General features: G+C 34.1%; 1 protein-coding gene across 6 annotated transcripts in view; it reads left to right on the forward strand.

Moving 5' to 3' along the window:
* The window catches only part of LOC149579537 (transcriptional corepressor LEUNIG-like), a 119,563-nt gene that overhangs the window by 12,108 nt on the left and 87,038 nt on the right, over positions 1 to 20,417 (forward strand). For 2 of the 6 annotated variants that reach the window (XM_089833716.1, XM_089833732.1), the window contains exons 2-9: positions 16,312 to 16,408; positions 16,511 to 16,608; positions 16,774 to 16,883; positions 17,159 to 17,536; positions 17,710 to 17,795; positions 17,985 to 18,072; positions 18,175 to 18,286; positions 18,401 to 18,456. In XM_089833716.1, coding sequence (XP_089689842.1) covers positions 16,380 to 16,408; positions 16,511 to 16,608; positions 16,774 to 16,883; positions 17,159 to 17,536; positions 17,710 to 17,795; positions 17,985 to 18,072; positions 18,175 to 18,286; positions 18,401 to 18,456 — 957 coding nt within the window. In that variant the 5' untranslated portion in view covers positions 16,312 to 16,379. The remainder of the gene's footprint in view (positions 1 to 16,311; positions 16,409 to 16,510; positions 16,609 to 16,773; positions 16,884 to 17,158; positions 17,537 to 17,709; positions 17,796 to 17,984; positions 18,073 to 18,174; positions 18,287 to 18,400; positions 18,457 to 20,417) is intronic. The other 4 variants (XM_089833720.1, XM_089833740.1, XM_089833726.1 and 1 more) reach the window with 2 other exon arrangements.

The following is a 20,417-nucleotide window of genomic DNA, read 5'->3' on the forward strand; positions in this document are numbered from 1 at the left end:
CATCAACACTTGAAACTTCTCCATTGTACTTAACCAAATCCCATAGAATTATTCGCTGCAAGGCCTCAAGTGTAGTGCCCTTCTTATTTTCTACCTTCAATGTTTAAGAGAAAGCAACATTCGTCAAAGCTGCCTTGAATCTCATTGTGAACAGCCTTGGCCAAGGTGGTTTTTTTTACAACATTGCCTAAGCCAGTGATTCCCACCTTTAATGTTGTGTTCTTCGAACTCAGATCTGAAAGGTTGACTATCTCTCGTTTACTCCTTTCCATTCCAGTGGGATGCATGGCAACGTCCAGTTGGGCATTCTTTTGCAAGGTGTCCGACACGTCTTTCACAACTTTTTTTACTAACCTTGCTTCAGACCACTGCCAGTGGATGTGGTTTATGAAGGAAAGCGCTATGAAATGAGAAAGACAGAGGACGTACAACACCTTGACATCACATCAAAGCGTGATCTATTCAGATTATAATGCTAGTCAGCTGTTGAAATACAGTATTGTCATTGTAATAAACGTTTTTGGACATAAAAATCAAGTCTTCTGCAACACTTTTCATGAGAATTGGGCCTTTGATACTTGAAGATACTTCGATATTGATATAAAAAATAGTCAATATGTGATTGATCATCGCCCATCCTGTGACATTATTTGTATCCTATACACGATAGCGAATGTCCCCGATACATTTCTTATCACCAATCAATGATTGTTGTTATTTATTTCATGATTTAGATGACAATCAATGAAGGTAAGGAGTTTGATCTAGTGGATGCTCTAGTCTTCCATCATAAGTATAATCATTGATTATTGTAGTCTATGACACTACATTCCTTACAGGCAGGAAGGGAACCTACTCTGATACCATGTTAGTGAAATAGGATTTGAACTTGTAATAGCACTTCTGGAATTTTATGTGTTTTTCAAGTTACTATATGAATGAATATATATGTGAAATAAAGATGCATGTCCCTTGAAGAGACATGTCTCTTTAACATATTAACTTACATTAGTTATAGTTATAACACAAGTAATATACCCTCAATATATTATAATTGTTATATATATATCACTCTTAATATAAGTTAATTATTCCATATATAATATTTGTCATATATTATATATCTCATATATATAATATAATTTATCCGGCAGAATTATAATATTAACACTTCTCATTAGCTCAGGTCTATTGTTACTGACCTGTACATTGCTAGCCTGGTCGGTTATCTCCATTCATCGATTCTTTTCTCTTTTTGTAAGCATTTACTTATAAACTTCATGCAACCCTAGAAATCATTGCCCAAATATATCACTTCCGACATATCTCCACGAGCCATTGATAGCCTCCAATATCATACACTTCAAACAAAGGCTGTGTTATATTTGCATAGCACTAAGAAATAAATGGGTCATATTTTAGAATAGAAAATCTTTGTTTCTCAAGTATAATTACTTCACAAATACTCGTGATCAAAAGAGAAAATCATTCGCAAATTTGTAACTTTGTCTCCCATGAAACCTCTGACTGTGCCCAACAGGATGGCAGGTTCAAGGCTGTGATTTAACTCCATAGAATGGCAAGATACTTAGCTTTGATGCCACTAAAATATCCCAAACCGGATATTTACTCTTTTTCTTTCTCAGAATAACATTTAGATCATAAACATATGAAACTGTATTGAAATAAACCAGCAATGTAAACCATAAGAAATAACCGAATTGATATTTATTTGGTTGTTTCCTCAAACTGATATTCAACCCTTGTATATAGGCAGATGTATTACGGAATACAGTAGAAAACCAATAGATTTACCCAAAGATGTTAACCTGTTCTTTTATAATAAAATTCAAGATTCAAGTATATGAAAATGCTTTACAATCAACAGGATAAAACCAGTAAAAACTCTCATAAAGTTCCTCAAAAACACGTTATTGCATTACACAACAGTAATACAGTAACCAGTGCTTGAAATCCAATCTTAAACACAAAATTTACAGTCAGATTGGAACACTTAGAGAAGAACTTGTAAGCACATACGAGACAACTGAAATGACGTCTCCATGGATAATGGGTTTGCGTCCACTGTCTGCCGACACGAGGGGCTACGTCATCACACTGGCTGAAAGCTGAAGCTTTCCGAATACTCTCCCAAGAGAGAACTGAAATCTGAATAATAAATCAAGCATGCCCAAATGAAAGAATCTCTTCTCCTTTTATCCCCACAACTGTGACTCTCTGACTTCCCTCTTGGCTTTTCATCTTATCTCTCCTTGTCCTTTTTGCTCACTTTATAACATTAAATTAACCTTTTATATTTTGAGTCCATGCTCTCCAAGTCAATTTGTCATGCCCAAACTACGAGGCAAAAACACACACACAATTTTTTTTTTTTAAAATTATAATTATTAATAAGGTGCTCTAAGTTGAAAAGATTGATAATAGTTTTAGTACAGGTTCTCTACATTATGTCTTAAGATTATAAGCATGAGGACGATTACATTATTGAGATTTGAAACTCTTGTTATAAGATTGATATCAATAAACTTATGTTCTTACATTAACTTACAACAATAAGAAACAATTATTTAAAAGGCAATGTAAATGTATTCGAGTTTAGATTCATTGAAAGTATATAATCAAATCAACTATAAAACTCTTAGACAATTATCAATTTACAAATTAATCGATATTAAAAAAAAATCACTTTAAACAATTTATCTAGGATTAAAACTGAATATATGTCTATCAAATTATTAACTTTAAAACATTTCAACTATTTTTAACCTATTAATGAACCATCAAAATCTTACTAAGTTTAAATTTAATAAAATAAAAACTAACTAAATATAAATCAAAAATACATTTAAACTAGTTAAAAACATATCAGTATAGCACTAACGTTACACCAATTTAAATGAGGATAGATCCTATAGATTAATATTAATTTAACATGATACTTAATTCATAACCAACTACACTTATCATTCTAATCTTAATACAATTGCAAATCAAATACCAAATTCAATTGTCATAAAATTAAAACTATAATAGCCACTAAACTATATTCAAAATATATATATTCGAAGACAAATTTAATATTAATCTTAAAATCAACAAATCTTTTAACTAATCATTACGTTATGACTTTCTAAGTTGATTTACAACTAAACTAATTGCAAAACTAAACTAACTACATCTAACGTAATCTAATCTTTAAATTAATTAAATACTATTCAAAAAAGAATTAACCAAAAATATAGCTAAATTTATTTAATAATTATCAAAACAAAACTTTAAGATTTAATTGAATTTAATGCTTTAACTCAACTATATATATATGTATATAATTTAAAAAAAGAAACAAATGATCATAAAAAAAAATGACCATTAATATTAAACTAACCAAATTTCATTGACAAATAAATAATAAAACTATACTAAATTAAAGCTACTAAAATATAAATATAAATATTTACAATACTTTAAAAAAAAAAACTACCTATCAAGCAATGACTAACTAAAATACGAACTTAACTTAACAAAACTAATCTAACTAGTCCCATAATAACCCCTTAACATTCTAACTTAATAAAAAAAATATTAATAAAACAATAAATTACAACTAAACTAACCTAACATCTAACTAACCCTTAACACCTAAGCTACCCCTACACTCTACTCTCCCCACCCCACATCCTAGCTCACCTCTGCGCTTCCCAACCCCGTGCGCTGCCCAAGGACTGACCCTGCGTCAGTCCTGTCCCCTCCTCCACCCCAACTTGACATGGGTGAGGACCAAGGCCGCCCAACAGTACGCAAGCCCCAAGTCTACTGACCTTGCGTCAGTAGCTATCCCTTCTCCCATTAAAGCCCAAGTTGGGCGCTCAACAAAGATAAAAGGAATGATATAAAGTTTTTAACATTTAAAACAAGCCCATCCCAACGTAAAGACCTGCGCCAAGTTGGGCGCTCAACAAAGATAAAAGGAATGATATAAAGTTTTTAACATTTAAAACAAGCCCATCCCAACGTAAAGACCTGCGCCAAGTTGGAGATGAAAAAGAGTGGGGTGACGTCACCCCCAATATGATTACCATTGACAATTTTTTTTAAAACATAAGTCTTATCAAGCTGCGCCCAAAAAAAGTAGAAGGAAAATAACATTAATTACATAAAGTTATATAGGTAGATTTGGGATATTTAGCATTTAGGCTATATAGCATTTTATATAATGATTTAAATTATAAATATATAATTTTTTTTTTAAATGATATTTATTCTATGATGATATTTAAAATATAAAGGAATCTCAAAAGATTCTCTGTCACCCAAAAAGGATTTAAATTTGGTCTCTCATACAAAAGGCAGAGAGTTTTACTCTCTTGCAACTCTCTTTTTTTTAAAGAAATTTTCTAAGTATAGAATTTCAAGGCAAGCATAAATTTATATAATTAAGGTGTGTATATATATTTTTGAATAGCTTTTAAACATTACTACAATATTCTATGTCTTGTAAATACATGGTTAAATTTTATCTCCTAAACATTCTGAATGGAACTATTAACTATAATCATTTTTCTTTTTTTACCATAATTTTTTTTATATTTATCGTAGAAGGGAAAACTTAATAGTTTGCTCAATCAAATTGAATCTACATCCATGACATAATTTTCGTTTCCAACATCGAAATAAACTTGAAATTTGCCTAATTAAAACAACACCATTTCCATCATTTTTTGATGTGCATCCATCCAATTTAAAATTTGCAATTAAATCATAAGATAAACAATTTTACCCAAACACCAATTTTATTGGCAAACTTGATTCAAAGGCTCAGCTGGGAAAGAATCAGGAAGAAAACCCGGCTTTGTTGCCAATCCAACAAAGTTTGCAATACAACTTACATAGGATTTCAGTCCTGAATTACAACAATTTTAATTGGATTTTCTTCATGACCCTCATCAATGGATTCATAACAATCTCTGCATCATATTTCTAGTACCTTGGAGGGAACAAAATCTGATCGGGTGACAACCAAGCATACCCAAGAGACAATCAAACATACATATTCATACATGGTTTACACACAGGGATTCACAATGAATCAACACTAGGGAAAGGTGGATTCTTCCAACCAGGAAAAGTCAAGCACAACACCAACAGAGGCCCAATCGGGGCTATATACCAAGAACTTCCGTTCTTCCATTTCAACATACCATAATCATACAAGGTTGTGCTGACAGGTAGGGGCCCATAACACCCTACTCTTTCTCCCTCTTCTCATCCTGAGAAGAGACTCTACACTGTTTGGAGTCCGACTAAACAAACCTTTCCCAAAATTGGTCACTTCTACCCTCTCCAAGGGTGAGTAATACCAAAACTCCCATGCAAGAAAATCTCAAAATGTCAACATAAACATAAAAGGAAATCATAAAAAAAAAACATGGTTTTTTCAAAGCTTCCCAACATACCCACAAACATACAAACATTGAAACAACAACACGGTAGCATAAGCATGAAACAAGGATGAAATCTGAACAAGGGAGATGAGGATTCCAACCTTCACAAAGAGGTAATGGCAATGAACAAGTTTTGAGTAGAGCTTCCCTTTCCTTGCTTCAATCTTCAAGAACTCCTCTCTAAATGTAGAGATTGGGTAACAACCCCAACTAGTCCAATGAAGGCCTCTAAATAAGCCTCCAACTCAACCACCCAAAAGGAGCAATAACTACTTCCACCCACTAGCAATTCTAGAAACTCCTAACTCAACCTACACTATGGTTAAACCCTAAGTGGAGATGAGGTGAGGTAACTCAAGATAACCACTTGCAATTTTCGCACAAAGGTAAAATGACACTTTTTGAGTGGCCTCCAAAGTCAACAAAAGGGGCTTAGGGGTTGGAAAAGACCCCCAACCCATACCCATACCCTTTGGGTATAATTATATCATGTTTTAAGCCTTAGGAAAGAGGTTTAGAGCCAAACAAAATCTAGAAATAAAATAGGACCAACTAATAACTCTAAAATGCAGATTAAGCACTAATCTGGATTAAGGGTGACTAAACTCGATTAAGAACCCAATTAGCAAACTGACACCAACTTAAGCCAACTTGGGTCCAAAGGTTACACAACTAACCCTAATCAGCACACTGAAGAACATAAACAATTTACTAGTGTCAAGCGACACTAAAAGAACATAGTTACGAACACTAACATTTACTGAACACAGAAAGATACATACATACATCTCATAGTACAATACGTGAATTACGAACAACAAGGTTTTCAAAAATTAGCACATAAAGATCAGTTCTGTTCCTCCGTCGGTTTCTTCGACTAAAATATCTGCACACTCATTGCACACATCAGTAGTCCCGAAAATCACATGTACATATATACATATCAGAAATTCACATAAATTGAACCATACATCAATCAGGGTTCCTCTCATCCTATTCAATTCTTTAACCATTTAAAATATCTTAAACCAAACTGTTAATCCTATCTCTTACTTAATTCATCGACATACATAAAACATTAAATGACAACATCAAATATCTAAAAGTGACATCACACAACATGAAATAATATAATATGTTCTGAGCATCAGATAATGTCTCGACATCTCGAGTCGGGAGTTTCAAAATGATAAAGTAACATCTAAGGCTAGGAAGGGTCGGGGCGAGGCCTCACACAATTTTAATATTATATATAATACGCCTTTAACATTTCTAATGTCCCAGAAAAGGCGACATTACAGCATTGTAGAGTGTTTGGGTTTGAAACCCGCCTGCCCTTTATCTCTTTTTTCCTCTTTTTCTGCCCTACTGCTGATTCTATGTTCTAACTTACTCCCACAAAGCTTGTCTAAGAGAGGGTTCACCATAATGGTTCGGTAATTGGAAGGATTGTTGACATCCCCACTTTTATGGAGGGGGATAACTACGCTAGTTGTCTATTCAGTGGGAATGTATGGATTCAACAAATCTGCCCCCCACTTAAGAAACTCAGCCTGTAAACCATCAATATCCCAAGCCTTTCTGCTCGCAAGTCTCTTTATCCCTAATTTAATGTCTTCGTTTGAGAATAATTCATCTGAGCTGTTGATTGTGGGAAATTTTACTTACCCTTCTCGTCTTTCATAAAGACTTTTTGCATGTTCCAGCCATTGAGAATCTGTGATTTTGTTTTCGACCTGTTTTTTAACTTCTTGTAACTCCCTCCAGAAACCTTTAGGGTTATGCTTTCCTAGCTTGATTAACTCTTTTCTTCGGTTAGCCACATATTCATCTTTTTGAATATAATCAACTGTTTGTATTCACGCGTGATTGCCTTGTTTTCCTTTTTCCCTTTGAGGCCCCTTTTTGCAGCCTTGCATTCTTCCTCATACCATGGGCTAGCTGGAAAAGTGCTTGCGATAGAGGAAACCAACAAACTACCCCAAACCATCTTATCTTAATAATAATAGCTGATTATTATTTACATTGTATCACAATCTTATAATATTATTATATTCCAACAATCACCCTCTTATGACATAAGAACAAATTTAGAAAGTTTGACAAACTTTGAACTTCACTTTTGCAAGAAATTTGGTTAAGGTACCAACATGTTACCCTTGGGAGAAATAATAATGGACATGGATATAATATTGTTGTACATGTTCATAGATGTGGTGGGATTGAATCTCAATGTATTTATATCATTCATGAAAAATATGATTGTGAACAAGCTTTAGCACTTTTTGATTGTCGTTGAAAATAGTTGTAGGATGTCTTTTAGGAACACCAATGTTCGTGAAGATGTGACATAACCTTTTGACCTCATAGACAACTCCATGTGCAATGCAAAATTCTACCTTCGTGGAAAAGTGACAATTGTTTACTCTCTGCACCCCAATGATACTAGACTATATTCCACAATGAAAATAGACTCTATCCATAGAACTTGTATAGTTTGCATCCATGTCTCCTCACAAAAAATACTTTTTACTTAACTTGAATTTTAGTACATACTCTGTTTTACCAGAGATGTAACTTGAATGAAAACACTCTTTATTGTATCCTAATATGAAACTTTAGATTCTTGCGTGAACCTTGAAAGATATCTAACAACATAGTTGATATTTTGTTTGGTGTGGTTCAAGTAAATTATAATTCTAGTCAACTGATGATAAAGAGTAGCATTCAATTTAGGTGCTGGATCATGACAAGAAAGTTGCATTCTTGTATCCACACATGTCAACATGGGCATGCAACCTTCCATCTTGAACTTCTTGAGCAATGCCTTGGCTTATTTCATTTGAGATATGAAATTCTTTTTTTTTTTAGCCATACTTAAATTCCATGACAATTATGAAGGAGCATGAGTTTTGTCACATGGAATGATTGTCTAAGATTAGTTTTTGTTGCCTTAATCATTTGAGGGTAGCTTCTTTTAATAATTAGATTGTCAACATGTATAGTATAAATCATAATATCCCCACTTTGTGTTGGTCAAGACTAGTATCATATGGATTCTTGGTGAATCCATGTTGAAGGGGATGCTTGTCGATTTTTATATACTAGGCTCAGCGAGCTTTCTTTAGTGTTTAGACCATAGAGGGATTTCACATGTCTGCACACTTTTTCATATTGTCGAGATGCATTATGCCCACTGAGATGTGAGCCATATAAATTTTTTCTTTGAGATATCCATTGAGAAAGACACTTTGACATTTATTTAATGAACTTGCAAACCAAGCTATGTTGCCATAGCCAAAACCATTCAGATAGTCTTGACTTTTTAGTGGCATTAAAGTTTCCTCATACTCAATGCTTTCTTTCTTGATCATAGCCCCTGGCCACAAGTTGAGATTTATACTTGTCAACACCGGCTACCTTGTATTTGATTTTGAAGATCCATTTGCATCTAATGACATGGTGGAAGATCAACAAGTCCCAAGTATTTTTTATTTACATTTTTGAAATCTTTCCAAGGTGGTGACTCAAGAGTTTGTCTTGTATTTTCTGGTATAGAATTCATAATTACTTTGCACTATTACTTTGTTAAGTGACTTTTTGTGAGTCTATGGTTTAGTGTGAGACTTATTTGTAATTACATCTATCTTGGCATCCTTCATTGTGGCTTATACCACTTAGGAATCTTCTTTGTTTACAAGAGACGAGGACCAAGATGGAGATAGAGGTGGAAACTTGTTCATTGGAAATAGAACCTCTTCTTGTGCTTCTTCAGCAAATGACTCATATCTCCAAGTTGAATAATTATTGGTTTTTTGGTAATTGATAAGTGATGGTGAAGATGTATTGCATTGATTTTTTGAATTAAAACATGCTTGTTGATGTACACCTTCTTTGTAGCTAGATCCATGTATTGATATCCATTTGACTTTTAATTTTACCCAAAAAAAATCATCAGAAGCTACTTACTGGGTTCCTTCAAAAACTCCTAGGCACTCGTGTGGGTATGGTTTGGATTGGAATTCTGTTTGAGTTTCCCCTCTTGGTTCACTTAGGGTCTCTCTTGGGCACCTCAAGAGGGACCTTGGGAGTTGAACCAAGAAAGAACCCAATTATCCACAATAAGAAAAAACAAAATAAAGTTATTTTTAAAAATATTTTTCTAAAACAGAAAATGCTTATGCAAATAATTCTGCCCTTAGGGATAAAAAAATGAAAATGACATGTCATGAAGATTTTTGTCTTTTTGAATACTTAAAAATCTTGAATAGAATGAAGTGGTAGTGAGAAGTTGGGATCTAATTCTTGGGTGTTTTGACTTAGGTGTTATGGTTGTACATCTTGCCAGAAATATTTGTAGATGATGCATCTTGTGCAATAATGCCTAGTGGAAGTGGCATTGTAACTCATTGTTGTTCAAGTGAATTTGAACCAAACGTTAGACATGGATGCTTTTGATGGAGATCAATATGAAGACTTCTAAATATTGTTTATAATTTTCTTTATTTATTGACATGTGCTGAATAACTAAATCATGAGCTTAAGTTTTTGATTTTTGCAAATTTTTAGTTAATTAGTATTTTTTGTTGGCAATTATGAGTATCTTTATTTTATGTTTAAAATTTTAAGGTTTTTAATACATACATACATACATACCCATACATGTATTCTTATAGTTGAACCCAAGCAACTTCTTTGATGTTATATCCCCTTTTGGGATTTGCCCCAAATTTTGCCCTAGAATTACAACTTCAATGAAAATAAGAGTTCTAATATAGTTAGAACTATCTCTATTAAGAAAAATATGTCTTTAGCAAGGTAAACACAATTAGGTCTTGCGATTATGTTAGATAACATATGTTATATGATTTAGAAGGTCAATTTTTTGTACATATTTATACCAAATATTGCAACAAGGTTAGGGTAACATATAAATGCATATATATTACTAATCGTTTCAATCTATCGAAATAAATCATGTAATAGATCTTGAACTAAAGAAGCCAAGCAATAATAGTTCTATTTTATAGTCAACCATAATAGAGGTTGGAGAAGAAGAATGTTAGGGTACCCTAAATTCACCACTAAAAAGCTCAAGAGCATGGAGTATCCAAACTTGACCTTTTGGCCCAAAGAGGTAGGAGCTCTTGTCCATCCAACATGAGGTGGACTACTTGAAGAGGAATATGACCCACTCTCTTAATCATGACCCCATAACAAGGTGCCCTAATTTCATTCAGACCAAGCCCAAGAGTGTAGAGTATCCAAACTCAACCTCTTCGCCTCGAGTGGCAGGATCTGTTATCCATCTAGCATGAGGTTGGCTACTTAGAAGGAGAGTACGTAGCTGCTGTCCTTATTGAGGTCCTCTCTAATTCTTACATGGTGGCTTATAGGAGATTTTAATGAATAAATGATTATATAGATTAATTATTATCATTATAATAGAGAATATATGGATTATAGAAATAATCACAAAATATTGATCAACTAGATATTTTTTCATTATATCATTATTTTGCATACCACAATGAATAATCTCTGATTGATATACATGGGCCTGATTGCTGATGTCTAAAGATAAACTGAGTGCTGGTGCTGATTGCTTGATTGATAAATGTAGAATATGAATTTGATAGAACTTTTTACCCACTTCGACTCCCTGATAAATATAGGTCCTATATATAAGTACATCTGCTCTTATTTGATGCTTTCCCCCTCTCCTCAATGTGATTTCCTTCCTTATATATCTTGTATGGTAGTAAGTCCATGTCCATTAGTTTTGGAAAGACACATCATTTGCAATTTCTGTCCTTCCTTTTTTGATGCTATTTCCAAATATTTTTGGTAGGTAAATGGCTGGTAGGGCCAACTCCCATTTATTTTAATCAAAATAAGTCTTACATCAGAGCTTCAAGATAGATGAGAAAATTCTTCATTCGTTCTAGGAAAATGAACTCCAAATCCCAAAACCATTAGAAATTTGCTACCTAGTAAACTTTCTAGTATCAACACTTCAAAATTTTTTTGTATCATGAGCTAAAAGGGTAGGACATTGTGTAGTGTGAAACTGCAAGGGTGTTCAATTTCTGGTACTACACTTGGCTATATTAATTGAACTTCTTTTGTATTTTTTAAACTTTAAAATGTGAAAGAAAAATCAAAGTATTAATTTTTTTTATCAAACCTCATATGCTTTTTTAACTCTAATCTCCTCGTTGGGGATATTCCTATATTTTCCCCTAAAAACACAATTTCAATTATAAATAAGAAACATAATATTAAAAATTTTACCCACTGAAAAGCCTTTCACCAAGATTAATCTTGGTTTAGGTCTTGCACACAATATTAGCCACTCGAACATTGATATAAAGTCATAAAATCATGATAATGCTAGACTTGTCTAATTGTTAGTGTACATCAAAATTATATAACATTCTCATATTAAGGTCTAATTAAGGCATTAGCCATTCCAATGTGGATTCTCATAATAACCTTATTAGGAAATTGTTTGAAATGTCTCAAGGTTGGTTGCATTTGTGAGAGCAGGGGAGGTGGTCCACCTCTCCATCCCTTAGATCACCTTGATGTTCACCGTCTTCATTCAAGCCCAAGTACATACAAGGCCTCTTGGCACATGAGCATATCATTCATGTTGGGGAACACTAATCCCCTTGGCCTATGAGTGTAACATTTATCTTGAAATGCCGTACTTGATAGGATCTCAAGCTCAAGGGCACACTAAGCCCCTTTTTCCACGAGTATAACATTCATCTTGAGGTGGCGTCTTTGGGTGTTGTGAACTCGGTTTGGTTCTCCTATTTGCAATTGAGAACATGGGGGTGGCCTTGGATCCTTAGTATGTTTACTCTCATCCATTTTTCAAGGGTTCTATGATGACACATGAGTGTGCTTAGGTTTAGTAGTGGACCCCTACCTTAAATGTTCTCCATGGTTTCACATTACGAAGTAGATTTCATTGATGCAAGTGGGCACATTGTACACCTATAATGTGCCCACTTGTATGAATGAAACCTACCATGCTTAGTGTGCCAAAGATTATAGAGAATGTTAATATGATTATCATGATTATGCTTGGAGGGGTTGGAGGAGTCCATTTATTGCCAAAATTTGGTTCCTACCTAAAGGGGTTGCCATGGTCACTACAAGGTGCTCTCAATGGGAATGGATCCTCCGTTTGTCATGTGAAATTCATTGTATTCCACTAGTCAGTCTTTGTTGGGCTTCTTAATGTTACTTTAATATCCGAGCACCATGTAGAGCTCATTTAGTTAATAAGGAATGGCTTTGTTCTTTATGGTTACAATTTAATGTTAGTATAAACTTTATAGCAGAGCTCATTATGAACATGGTTGAAAAGTATAATGTTGGCATAAACATTGGGCCAAAGTGTTACATCCCAAATTTTTACTTAATTTTAAATTTATTTATAGCCGTTAGATTGAATGGATTTTCTTTCATAATCATGTGAAGAAGGTAGTTAAATATATCCATTGTGTTCATTATGTTAACTGTTTAGTGAAGATGATCATTATCCATTATTTGTCATGTGATGATTAGCAATTGCTTGATCTTGGAATTATGGTTAATAATTAAATTCTTTATCTATATTAAATGTTAATAATGGAATTATGGTTAATAATTAAATTCTTTATCTATATTAAATGTTAATAATGGAATTATTATGGAACTTGTTATTATTGTGGAAATATTGCACGGGTGATTGCAGGAGAAGATGAAGGGGAGAAGCATTGCTAAATGGGATCAACAGAATGGGATACTACCTTAGTCCAATTATTAGGTCGATAGGTATGACCTTTAATTGCCTTGGTAAGGACTTAACAACTTGAACATTAGGATACAATCGATGGACCCGCATGAGCTATCAAATAAACTTTTAAAACATAAATTATTTAATTAAAAATAATGCGTACCTCAAATGATTTTTGATTTTTTTTTACCACGTCATTATAATGTATACCTATGTACGTGCACATAGATGTAGGAATAAAAGTGACACCATAATATTATTTTAATAAATAATATGATGCCACCTCATAAGTACATTTACGTGCAAGTAGATAGATATATATTATAATTAACCTTGATTTATAACCTTCAAATCTTTTTTTTCATATTTATTCAATTTCTTGCTAAAACTCGAAATGCACATTTGGCATATTTTTGGCGATCAAGAGCCAAGTCTCTTCTTGGTAAGTTACGGCTTCTTGGAAGCCAAAGATACTTTTGAATACCTTTTTATTATGAAGCCAAGAGAGACAGAGGATATAAAACATATCCCCCGACTTCCTTTCCGTACCGCCCCAACTTCTTCTTTTATAGCACCTGACTTATCCATATCACACAGTACCTCTGTAGGTATCACACGATATCTTTGCATTTTACCACTTGTTAATCCTTGCATATTCCTTCCACGATTTACCATTTTATCTTAATAACTTGCTGAAGACGTGATTGATAATCACGCTGGGATTAAGCTTAAAGATTTCTTCTATGAAGAGTGGGCTGATTGATAGCATCCAGGAAGACTCCATTTTATTTCCAGATTTTGCTAGGTTATGTGGTTGTCCATATTCCAAGCATTGCAATATGTTTTATTATCAGATATTACTGCATTCCAATTATTATAGCAGTAAGATACAGTTTCATTTTATGATGCAAATCATTTTGCTTAAATGTCATCGGTTAGACCATCTCTAGGACAGAGCTATTATGATGAATAAAAGCCAAGTATCCATGACTTGTTATCATATTTTATTTATGCCACTGAAAGTTAGAATCAAATGATATTTATTCTGCAAGTCTTAAAGATTTCATTTCTCAGATTACATATTGTGATAAGCTGGAAACATATAATATACATATATTAGTTGAGGATCACTAGACAGAGCTGATTGCTCTGAGATTCGAATACCTAGGACTCACCGGCTGTACAGCCATGGAAAAGGTGAAGAGGTGAGATGGAATGTGCAATAACATGGATATTAAAGTCAGACATGACATAACAAATCTAAATCAAATGTATTTAATAGCTCATGCTTGTTCATACTATTATCCCCTGTTGTTAAGTTGAGCGGTGGTGATCGGGTTATTGAAACCATCAGAAAAACCTTGGTCAAGGTTGTTAAAAGGCATGTTTGCCATCTATGGTCACTTGATGTCAATAGAGCCAATTATTCAGACATGTCCGTCCATAACTGTGCGAACATTTTAAACACCGGAATGCTTAGGTGGCTGGACTAAAAGTATCCCAAGCCTGATCCGGAGGTAGGGAGGGCCTTTCTATTCAATATATTCTATGGGGATTAATATGGTCCGAGGTTGAGAGGTTAAGCTTAAGTCAATGCATCTCCTGTTGCCAAAAGCCCAGGCTTGCACAACCAATTAAAGATTCACCAGATACTTCTTGTATGTTCTTCTTTCTTTTTCATGTTATGCATTTACTTTACTTATATGCATGGAAAGATAGTAAATAGTTATTTCAGTTATTTCAGTTATTACAGTTGATCACTGTTACAATTATTATAGTTGATCATTGTCACAGTTATTTTAGTTGAACGATATTATAGTTATTTCAATTAATCGTTTTTACAATTTTTATAGTTGATCATTGTTACAGTTATTTCAGTTGAGCTTTGTTATCTTAGTTAATTGTTGGTAGTTAAAAGCAGTTAATGTCTCATGAAAAGGAATTCAATATATTTGTTCAATAACTTTTTGAGGAAAACTCTTTCTAGATCGCCTTTATTTTTGTTATGAAAATCCGTTTGTTACACAAAACTCATAAAGAATATAGGGTTGGACTTGAATCCAAAAAATATTTACACTCGAATGAGCCTCGAGGTGTCCCCATGTACATGCATAGAGATGAGCATAGCTCCATTTGTTGGCATAAGATGATTTACCAAGTGTTTTTATGACCACAACAAGGTGCTCTGCTTGTGGATTTAGAAATGGGATCTTTGTGTGGAAGTCAACATTCTCTGCTACATTGGGCCAGCCACCATATGTCGCAATAAATATTTGGGCAAATGTCATAGAGAACATGGGTTGTGCTTAATATTAATGTAGGTACATACAAATAAATACACTAAAAACTTCCTTTTAGTCATTTTGAGAGTGATTATAATCACTTACTCATGAAGGTCTGTGTATATACTATAAACCATTACATAATAAATGTTTACATTCTTTTAGAGCTATTTGATAACCCACAAAGAGCATTGTAGACCAAGCTCTCTGGGTTAAAAGTATCCATTACAGATGTTTATGTTAGACTAGATTATACTAAAGATATATTTTTGGATGTGTATCCAGCATCCTAAATTATTAAAATATAACAGCTGCCATGCAATCTTACGTTTGCTTCTCACATTCCACTAACAGCTAGCGGTAGATGAGCGTTGTAGAGAGCTCAATAGCTTTACAATATTCAATATTTAAATTACCTCTGTTCTCAAATTCATTAAATTCCATTGGACTCTAATTAGGTTATATTGCCAAATTTGTTTCTCAGCATATAATTGCAGAAGTGTTTTATAGTGGCCAGGTTGCGATGAACTAAAGTGACACACGGACTATGTTAAATGTTAATTTATTTTTTGGTTTAACAGAAATATATGCATCCAAAAGTTGTACATGTTATAAACATCAGTAAACAATCTCTATTGCTATGACTGAGGGATGCTTTTGCAATTATTAACAGCTTGTCATATTACCTAATTATGTTTAAAAGTTCACACTTCAGCTGAATAATGAAGGTTTAAAATTCAACAGTTTTACTTTTGTCTTATTCATGACTTTGCAGGATTCCTCACGTGTTATTTAGCCATTATTTGTTAGTGCTGCAAACTATACCAGTTTAAGTTTGCAATTATGGCACAGAGTTGGGAGGCTGATAAAATGTAAGGGACACATTCTTAATTTTAAAATTAGGGTGTAAAAATTAAAACTGAAAATTTATGGCATATGGTTGTCTAACTTGGTAAATTCTGTAATTATGGCAGGTTGGATGTCTATATACATGATTACCTCATAAAGAGAAGCTTGCATGCATCTGCAAAGGCATTTCAGACAGAAAGAAAAGTTTCCCCTGAACCTGTTGGTACGAATGCTGTGCAACCTGCTAGCATAACATTTTTTGTTTTGCACAGAGTTTAGTTATTTATTTCTTTGTATTTTATCAGACATATCTTACTGTTTGATTTTGTCTGTCTGGTTTCAAGTTTTAGTGGATTGAGCATTTGATTTTATTGTGAATTCTTTCCAGCCATAGATGCACCTGCAGGATTTCTCTTTGAGTGGTGGTCAGTGTTTTGGGATATATTCATTGCTCGAACAAATGAGAAGCATTCCGAAGTTGCTGCCTCATACATAGATGTAAGTTGCAATGATCTTTGATAGGTCTGTTGGAGCTTATCTGGTCTAAGGGGAATTGTTTTGCATGGTCATGTTTACAGAAGAAGTTAAATAAAGAGTTTCGTTTGAGAAGCTGGGGAATAATTATGTTTGTGAAGTTATAAAAGAAATGTGTTTTTGTGGATAGAATTTGAATACAACAGATGTACAGGTTAAAAACCCAATGTTGATGATAGCAGTTATTGTATTTGTAGCATTTACTGATGACGAATACATTTTTATATCTAAAATGATAGACACAATTTATAAAAGCGCGGGAGCAACAGCAGCAGCAGCAGGAACAGCAGCAACAGCAGCAGCAGCAGCACCAACAACAGCAGCAGCAGCAGCAACATCATCAGCAGCAGCAACAACAGCAACAGCAACAGCAACAGCAACAACAGCAGCAGCATCAGCAACAACAACACATGCAAATGCAAATTCAATTGATCAGACAGGCACAGCAGCAGCAACAACGTAGAGAAGGAGGGCATCTTTTGAGTGGGGCTGCCAATGGGTTGGTTAGTAATGATTCTCTGATCCGTCAAAATCAAGGGAATGCAATGGCAAAGTTATATGAGGACCGCCTAAAGCTCCCACACCAGAGAGATCCCATGGACGATGCATCCATGAAGGTAGTGAGATGATCAGTGTGCTTCTTAAATGTATTTGTATATTATGGTTTCCTTATGGGTGGACATAAGCCCATAAAATGATTGCACATGTTTATGTTGTATAAACTTGGTTAGCTTCCATTCCCCTTACCATTTTTCTTCAGTTTAGTGTTGTTGTTGCTTTATTTTGGCAGAGATTTGGAGATAATGCAAACCAGCTATTAGATGCAAATCATACATCAATTCTGAAGTCAGCCCCTGGACATCTGCAGAATTCAGGGTAGAGGTTTTTATTGCATATATTTGCTTTGATTTTCTTCTGGACGCAGATACAGCTGCACAAATATTTCTGCATCATTTCTGCTTACTTTGAAATTTCAACGTTATCATTAAAGATGGTGCTTGATTTCTGCTTCTTGAAGTTATTTCATCTGTGAGATTGAAGTAGGATTTCATGTTCTGTTTACAGACAGGTTTTGCACAACTCTGCAGGCAACATGTCAACTGCTTTGCAGCAGGGGCAACCATTGAATCAGCAACTCCCTGGCGCTACACATGTACTTAAGTACCTCTATACTATAACAATTCTTTTATTTATTTTGTAAAACATTTTTTTATGTAGAATGACTTGAACTTCTAAAACATTATAAACGTTGCAGGATAACAAGAATGAGATAAATCCTGTTTTGAATCAAAGATCAAATGCGGCAGATGCCTCTTTATTTGGAGTACCCGGGGCTGGGCTTTTAAAATCAAGTTTGTTGAACCCAGGTTCTGAAATTATTAGACATTCCAAACTCACTTATTTTTTATTTTTGAAAAAAAATCTTCAGAGTCTAGGAAAATTGATTATTAGTCTTTAGTACGTCCATCTTTTTGTGGCAGGTTCCAATCAAGTGCCAAATCCTTTACCTTTGAATGGCTTGCCGGTGGGTCAGGTTGTAAGTACTTCTTATTATTTGGAAGTTGCAATCATTTGAATGTCTTTTCTACTCATCCCTTGGGTATCCAATTTTTGTTCTGGCTGAAATTTTATGTGGCAGAGTGGTCAACTGTTTTATAACAAGATGGAATTTGGCCTACAAATTTTAATAAATTGTTACTGCAATAGTCGTTGACCTATGCCTTATTAATTTTTACTGTCGATATTCTGCATTACTTTTATTTTTTGATAGATAAAAGAGGAGATCTTATTTGGGACCATTAACCATGGATTCGTGGGTTGCAGACTAGCAAATGTGATACTTTACTGAGTGAGAATTCAAGAATCAAAGTCTGTGGCACACCAATAGTCTGAATTCTGGAGTACTTATGACAAAGCTAACCCAAGATCCAACCTTTTAATGGTATCCCCTCCACGTGTTGTGGTGTAATAACCAACCTACTTTTTTGGAGTATAAAACACTGGAATGAACTGTAATGCAATGTCCTTATCACTTTTTGGTCATCTAGTTTTGGAGATGGGCAAGGTGAGAGTATATGGTGTATAATACATCCCCAATATCTTCACTTCTTCCGTGGAGTTGTATGTAAGAACAGAAGGGAAAACAACTTCACTTATTTAATGAAGTGTGCAATTTCTATAAAGCTAGGCACTGCATGCTTATTTAGTGGAGTGCAATAAGAAAGCACATACGCTACTCACTCATTTAGCAAAGTACAATCGCAGAGCATAAAAACTACTTATTTATTCTGTGCTGTGTGATTACAAATCACAATTACTAGTTTCTTATTCTACATGAGTGCAATCAAACTGGCACAACTGCTTTCACTTATTCAGTGGGTGAGCAAATACATTAAGGTGCATAACAAAGCCATTGGGGTCAGGTTGCCTTTATAAGTAAGGTAACTTAATATGTTTCATATTCACAATCATTTTCTTGCATTCTTTCCATTGTCTCTTGTGGATTTTTTTTGTCTTGCAAGAATTCTTCAGGTGATGAAGAGTCACCAAACAACTTCTATGGGTGCTACCATCCAGGGGATTACAAAGTTGCATCCAACTTAGCATAGCTGCTCCAGAATTCAACTATTAACACACAAGTCGTCTCCATTGAGAAAAAATGCATGTTGTATGAAATTTGCAAGTTGGTCAATGCAAAATTGAAGCAACACTTAACCTTTTGTTAAATCAAAACACTACTCAGGCATTGAAAACACAACGATGACTCCCTTTCAAATTTAGGGCAAATTGTAACAAATGATGAGTTTAGTAGTAACCATTTCCCATTCAGAAGTACTTCAAAATGAGAAATTCAAGAAAAAACTTGAACATTCCCAGCAAGAGTATGCCAAAGTGTTCTTGGTGAACACATCACTTTTCTCACAAAGGAGATCACTCTAAACCAAGTGTAGAAAGCAAGAAAACTAAGCTACTAGAATCAAGTGATCCCAGGCAAACCTAAAGCAAATTAAGTAAAGGACTCAATGTGGATCTACAACTATGGAAACTAAACTAAGCTAAATGAAAAACAAAAGCAAAGTAAACTAAACAACTAGAGCCATCCAAAGATCTTAAGTCACATGGCCCAAGAAAAATTAATGACCCGATTCATCCAATACAAACTAAAATCAAGCAACAAAAGGGCTTTAAAGGGAGACCTAACATTGGAAATAATGCTTGAGGACCTGTACATTGACTAACAATGGAATATCCTCTCTAATTAAGCGAGCTTGAATGCATAATCTCCAAGAATTTCAGCAATCTGGTAATGACCTTAACATGGTTTGTCAAATTATTGTACTTATGTAATGACCATTTTTGGGGGAACCTTAGAAAATTAAATGACAACTTCATAAAGTATTGAATTGATAAAGTCATTTTAATTTCAAAATGGGTTTAGAAAGGCAAAAAAAGAAAGGAAATGAAGGGACAAATAGTGGCAAACGAAGGGTCACATGG

Source organism: Cupressus sempervirens, chromosome 1 (assembly GCF_028749045.1).
Source record: "Cupressus sempervirens isolate cs-2001-9-10 chromosome 1, ASM2874904v1, whole genome shotgun sequence".
In the NCBI taxonomy this organism is placed as follows: domain Eukaryota; kingdom Viridiplantae; phylum Streptophyta; class Pinopsida; order Cupressales; family Cupressaceae; genus Cupressus; species Cupressus sempervirens.